Source organism: Marmota marmota, unplaced genomic scaffold (genome assembly GCF_001458135.2).
Source record: "Marmota marmota marmota unplaced genomic scaffold, marMar, whole genome shotgun sequence".
Lineage (NCBI taxonomy): Eukaryota > Metazoa > Chordata > Mammalia > Rodentia > Sciuridae > Marmota > Marmota marmota.
In genome coordinates, this window is record NW_026000005.1 from 47,175,566 (window position 1) to 47,181,984 (window position 6,419).

Here is a 6,419-nt window from a genome sequence, read left to right on the forward strand (position 1 = left end):
GCTGAACTACAAGGTTTCCCAACACGTTATCAACCACCATAAACTACTGGGAGGGTCATCTGGCATCCCAGGTATTTCCCTGTCTCATGCTGATTGGTGGCTGCTAGGGGGTTACTATGGGTCTCCACCTAGCCTGACTGAGTCAGGGACACCTGGTGCAGCAGATCTCTCCTGTTATTTGTAGATAAACAACTTCTCAGGGTGGGAATGTGCCTAGGAGTGCTCTGTGGGTCTTTTCAAGGACAAAGGTGATGTCCCTTCCTTGGACAGGCTTTGCTCTGAGATAGAGGCTGGTTTTTCATAAACAATGATGGCAGGAGGCAGGGAGCCTGAGAGAGGGGACTTTCTTTCTCCCACCATCAGAGAGCAGCCAAAAAAGAGGAGGAGTCATGATGGGAGGACCCAGGGAGACTCTGCCTGAGGGCATGTTGGCCTGAAATAATGATTCCACTTTGAAGAATAAGAAAATAAATTATTCTGAAACAAATGAGCAACCAGGGGCCCAGAAAATGGACTCAAGTTATCCATGACAGCTATGTGGAAGAAGTTCATGAACTCTTAGTGTAATGCCAGATTCGTGGGACCCCAGTAGACTTCCAGGAGCCGAATCCCATGCAATCACAGAGTCTTTATTGCAAGCTCTCGAACCTGGACTCACAACCATTTCCCACGCAGCGGTCCAGAGGAATGAGTCCTGAGGATTTATAGTTTTTGTGGCGATACTCTATGGGTCACAACATCACACAGTTAATCATTTCACACCACGGGGAAAATCAAACAACAACCCTTAACAGTGATTAGCACATTCATTGGCGGGAACAAGTCGGGTAAGCATGATGGGTTAGTTCAAGTGGTGGATTGGTTTAGGCCGCTAGGGGTTGCAAGAGTGTAGATGCTAAACTGCAGGGTGGCCTAAAACCACTGGGAGGGTCGCCTGGTATTTCCTGTGTCTTCCCTGACTCACTCCGATTGGTTGTTGCTATGGTCCGAATTAGGCCTCAGTCATTTTTTTGGTCTTTTCAGGAACTTGCATTTGCTGAGTCAAGGACATCTGGTACAGACAAATGACTCATGGGGTAGCTTATGCGCCTAGGAACAGTTTTCCTAGGATAAGGATCCCCCTCACCCACAGGCCCTACTCTGAGTTACAGGCTGGTTTTTCAAAAATGGAGTCAAATCAGTTTCTCATTAAGGCCACAGGAAAAAAAAGAAAGTCATAATTAAAAACATTTACCAAGTACTTTGATAGGAATATCAGGTAGATGGGGAATCTCTTCTCTAGGTTTATTGCTGAAAGTTGGTCCTTGTCCCTGTTGCCAATCCAATATCAAGGACATGATTTTGGTAAGAAGGAAAAAGAAGGTGTACTACTTTGCTAGCAAAGGAGAAACACAGGGTCCTGTCCCAGAGACTGTGGCTCTCCCCATGAGCAGGAACAGGGGGCATTTAAAGAGGCTTACAGCATTCCTTGTGTTCTCTGTTGGAGTAATTCACTTGGTAATTTGGGAGATAGTCCTTTCTGAGATCTTCTGATACCAACCCCAAAGTCTGGATTCTTTCTTTCCTGTGGTGGGTATGTACTCAGGACAGATAAATCTGTGCCTAGGATGGGAAAGAATGGTAATCCTGTTTCCCCATGAGAATGGGGAGGGGGAGAGATTAGGGAGGAGCAAGTGACAGAGCAGCAAGGGCTACATTGAAAGCATAAAGTGGACCCCTGTTACAGGTGAAGGGCATTACAGCATCTTAGTGTTAGGGCTGGGGAAGGCTGGAGCTCCATCAGCTTAGGGATCCATTCCAATGCACTTGGGATGCTTATGAGAATGTTAGGCCAGGCGCCGCGGTTGGCACAGGCCTGTAATCTCAGCAACTCAGGAGGCTGAGGCAGGACTGCAGGCTCGAGGCCAGACTGGGCAGCTTCATGAGACCCTGTCCAAAAAAAAAAAAAAAAAGGACTAGGGATGTAGGTCAGTGGTATAGCACCATTTCATTCAGTCTCCAAAACAAAAACAATACAAAATTAAGGTAAACAGATATTCAAAGGCTGAAGAATGCCCAAGATAATCTCTGCTTCGCCCTCCAACAGGCCACCTTTCAGGGTCACGTGGCCCAGCCATGGACAAGCAGCCTGCAGTCCTTTAATGGAGATGCAGCTTCTTGGAAAACTGGTTCACAGGAGGCAGAGGGCATGTGGGGGCGGAGGGGACAGCCAGTGAGACAGGCCTGTGGCTCAGGTGGTTAGACCTGATGGGAGGAGGAAGGAGGCCGCTGCAGGCAGGTGCATTACACAGAGCGAGAGGATGGATTTTTTTCCTTTGGAAACATTTTAAACTGTGGTAAAAACACAGAACATGAAATTTAGCACCTTAGAGGCTGGAATGAAGCTCAACACAGAACACTCACCTAGCATTGCCACAGGCCCTGGGGTGGATTCCCAGCCTGTTACCAAAAGCTCAGTCCTTGAGGCCAATCCAATAACGAAGACAAGGTTTTGAGAAAAAGCAAAAAGAAGGTTCATTGCTTTGCTAGCAAAGGAGAAACACAGGGGACTCCTGTCCCAAAGGCTGTGATTCTGCCTAGCCACAGGAACAGGGGTTTTTGCAGAGGTGATTCAGAAAAAATGAGATTAGGGAGGAGAGATCAGAAAGGAGAAGATCAGGGAAGAGAAGCTTAGGGAAAAGAAGAATGGAAAAAAGAAAAAAAATCATGTAAGTTTCAAGGACACAAGGGATATAGTCAAAGCATCAAGTGAACCCCTGTTACAAGCCCAGAAAAATAAATAAATAAATAAATAAACTTCTCCATTTTTAAGTTCAGTACTGTGAGGTGCATTCCCGGGGTTGGGTAACTCCTCAGAACTTTCTAGTCTTGGAAGCTGAGGCCTGTCCCCATTCAGCTACCCCAGTTCCCCTTGTCTCCAGGAATCTCACTCCACTGGGAACCCCATCTGAGTGCAAACTTTGAGGCTGGCCCTTCACCAGGGGTACAGCCCTCGGGTTCCCCCTCCCAGCCTGCTGCAGGCTTTCCTTCATTTTTAAAAATAGTTTTGTTTCTTTATTTTTAAAATTTTTTTAGTTTTTATGTGGTGCTGAGGATCGAACCCAGTGCCTCACATGTGCAAGGAAGCGCTCTGCCACTGAGCTACGGCCCCAGCCCTCCTTCATTTTTTGAGGCTGAATGATATTCCATGAAGGGCATGGCCCACATTTGGCTTCTACATTCATTCAGTAATGAGACCTGCTTCTTGGCTACTGGGAACCATGCTACTCTGAACCTGGTGTACAGAAATCTGAGTCCCTGCTTCTAATTCCTTCACACAACATGCAAAAGTGGGATTGCTGGATTGAGAAATACTTTTGAACCCAGCTTGAGGCTTCAGAAACCTCCTAGGTCCTCATCCGAGGCTACATCTCTGGGTGTGCCTAGGGCCTCTGAAAACAGACTCACCTCAGGGACCCTTCTACCTGTCCAAGGGAAACTGGGGTCAACTTCAAGGGCAAGAGCCTGCCCAATGTTCAGAAGATTAGCCCATGCCTGGTTGGCCTGTGGATTGACCCCATACCCACCTGCTGCCCCAAGCAAAGGTGTGGACACCCAAGCAAACACACCTGCTGACCCAAAGCCATAATGGCAAGGCCCAGAAATGAGGTTCCACCAACCCCACCCATGCCCACACATAGTCACCCTGGGAACAATTTCCTGAAGGCCCACCTGCCCAAGTCAAACATGCAAAGACACGATGGAGTGGCCAGGAAGCCAGGCCACCCTTCCAGCATCATTTATTGTATCTATGGGGCTGGTGGCATCAGGAAGCCAAAACCAGGCCTGTGGCCCAGGTGATCTGCCCCCAGCCTTGCCCCCCTTCAGCACCCAGAACAGGCCTGGCCCAGCTGGGTCTCGGGGACAAAGGAGTGCTGAGTCCCACAGGGCAGCATGGGCAGAGGGGTGGTAGTCCAGGCCAAAAGCCAAGCTCCTTGCCCAGAGGGAAGCGGCCTCCACTCCCACCCTACAAGGAAGAGACACCTGGGGCCCAAAATGAGAGCTGCCTGTCAGCTCCTGCCCCAGGCTAGCTCAGCCACACCCTGACACTATCCAGGTTTGCCTTTCACAGCACAGGGGCAGGAGATTAGGGTGGGAGAGAGACAAGAAGGCTTTAAAAGGGCAAATTGTCTTCTGACTTCTACACAGACAGCCTGCTCTGTAGCTGGTACCTAGGTGTCCCAGCCTACACCGACCACCAGCCCGCAGACATGCAGGGAGCCCGGGTGCTGCTGCTGCTGCTGCTGGGCCTGAGGCTACAGCTGGCCCATGGTGTCATCCCAGGTACGAGGCTCCCCCAGCCCCTCTCCCTGCCCCACAGGCCAGCCCCCAGGCTGACCTAGCTGCACTCTCCCCTTGGCCAGTGGAGGAGGAGAATCCAGCCTTCTGGAACCTGAAGGCCGCCGAGGCCCTGGATGCCGCCAAGAAGCTGAAGCCCATTCAGACCTCAGCCAAGAACCTCATCATCTTCCTGGGAGACGGTGAGTGCGCCATGCTGGTCCACCCCGTGGTGCTCACAGGCCTTGAACCCAGGGCCAATGCTGGGTCCAGACCAGCCCTAGGGATCAGGTCTGATGGGGATCTGTTCCTTCAGGGATGGGCGTGCCCACGGTGACAGCCACCCGGATCTTAAAGGGACAGAGGCACCGCAAGCTGGGGCCGGAGACACCCCTGGCCATGGACCACTTCCCATATATGGCTCTATCCAAGGTGAGGACTCTGAGCAGGGGCTGGGGGGCTGTGGCAGGGGAAGGACCCAGGAGAGATGGGGCCTAGTTTGGGGTCCAGGGCAGTGAGGACCACCCCAGGCCTAGGCCAAGGAGTAAGGTTACACAGAGGAGAGTGTCTCTGTCCCCAGACATACAACGTGGACAGACAGGTGCCAGACAGCGCTGGCACCGCCACAGCCTTCCTGTGTGGGGTCAAGGCCAACTACAAGACCATTGGTTTGAGTGCAGCTGCCCGCTTTGACCAGTGCAACACAACACGAGGCAACGAGGTCATGTCTGTGATGTACTGGGCCAAGCAAGCAGGTAGGTATGGGGCTGCCAGTGAGAACCAGGGTAGGCCAGAAGGCTTGTGTGGCCCACCCTGACCTCTGCCACCTCCAGGGAAGTCCGTGGGAGTGGTGACCACCACCACAGTGCAGCATGCCTCGCCAGCTGGCACATATGCACACACGGTGAACCGCAACTGGTACTCAGATGCAGACATGCCAGCCTCGGCGCTGCAGGAGGGCTGCCAGGACATCGCCACGCAGCTCGTCTCCAATATGGACATTGACGTGAGCACAAAGGGCAAAGGGGAGTGGTGTGACCAAAGGGCAGGCCTGAAAACTGGCTGGAGTCCCACGCCTCCAACCATCTGAACCCTGTGGCCTGCCCTGGCCTCTTGGGGTTCAATGGAGTACCCAGAACAGTCCTTCCCACAACCTGATGGGCAGCAGGGGGCTGTCTGTGACCAGGGGGCTGGAGGCCCCTCAGGCCCCAAGGCCACCTGTCCTGGGTCTCTGACTACAGGTGATCCTCGGCGGGGGCAGAAAGTTCATGTTTCCCAAGGGCACCCCAGACCCCGAGTACCCAAGTGACACCACCCAGAATGGAACCAGGCTGGATGGACGCGACCTGGTGCAGGAATGGCTGGCAAAGCACCAGGTGATGGGGCTCACAGGGCCGGGACCAGGGCAGGGCCGCAGGTCTAGGGATGTGGGCTGAGTGTGGGCTCTGTCCCTCCAGGGGGCTCGGTATGTGTGGAACCGCCAGCAGCTCATTCAGGTGTCCCAGGACCCAGCAGTGACGCACCTCATGGGTAATGACCCCCACTTCCTGACCTGGCACCCCTCAGGTGGCCCCACTGGAGCTTGTGTGCCTGTGGCCATCACCCTCCCCTCCCCAGCCAGCCCCTCATCACTGGGTCCCTTGTCCCCCAGGCCTCTTCGAGCCTCGACACCTAAAATACGAAATCTACCGGGCGCCAGAGCAGGACCCCTCCCTGGTGGAGATGACAGAGGTGGCCCTGGGTCTGCTGAGCAGGAACCCCCGCGGCTTCTACCTCTTCGTGGAAGGTGGGCGAGGCACGTGGGCAGCAGGGAGGGCGGGGCGGGGCCGAGCTTCACGCCCCTCCCACTGGCTCCTGCAGGCGGCCGCATAGACCACGGGCACCACGCGGGAACCGCTTTCCTGGCTCTGACCGAGGCGGTCATGTTCGACTCTGCCATCGACAAGGCCGGCCAGCTCACCAGCGACCAGGACACGCTGACCCTCGTCACCGCCGACCACTCCCACGTCTTCTCCTTTGGGGGCTACACGCTGCGGGGCAGCTCCATCTTCGGTAGGCGGGGACCGCGACAGGGGCTGTTGCTGCGGTGCTGAGGCGGGGGT

The 6,419-nt window shown here is 53.9% G+C and overlaps 1 protein-coding gene and 1 long non-coding RNA gene across 2 annotated transcripts in view; one reads left to right on the forward strand and one right to left on the reverse strand.

Moving 5' to 3' along the window:
* Window positions 1–1,962: 1,962 nt before the first annotated feature.
* Window positions 1,963–5,243, reverse strand: LOC125618296. The gene is made up of 2 exons (XR_007349543.1): window positions 4,379–5,243; window positions 1,963–2,331 (listed from the first exon to the last, which is right to left on the reverse strand). It is a non-coding gene; the product is annotated as an uncharacterized LOC125618296 (long non-coding RNA).
* Alpi (alkaline phosphatase, intestinal) overlaps window positions 3,914–6,419 on the forward strand; it is a 57,121-nt gene continuing 54,615 nt past the window's right edge. The window contains exons 1-10 of the mRNA XM_048808739.1: window positions 3,914–4,096; window positions 4,189–4,323; window positions 4,404–4,520; window positions 4,634–4,749; window positions 4,898–5,072; window positions 5,151–5,323; window positions 5,559–5,693; window positions 5,775–5,847; window positions 5,969–6,103; window positions 6,178–6,369. Of these exons, the coding sequence (XP_048664696.1) occupies window positions 4,251–4,323; window positions 4,404–4,520; window positions 4,634–4,749; window positions 4,898–5,072; window positions 5,151–5,323; window positions 5,559–5,693; window positions 5,775–5,847; window positions 5,969–6,103; window positions 6,178–6,369 (1,189 nt within the window). The 5' untranslated portion in view covers window positions 3,914–4,096; window positions 4,189–4,250. The remainder of the gene's footprint in view (window positions 4,097–4,188; window positions 4,324–4,403; window positions 4,521–4,633; window positions 4,750–4,897; window positions 5,073–5,150; window positions 5,324–5,558; window positions 5,694–5,774; window positions 5,848–5,968; window positions 6,104–6,177; window positions 6,370–6,419) is intronic.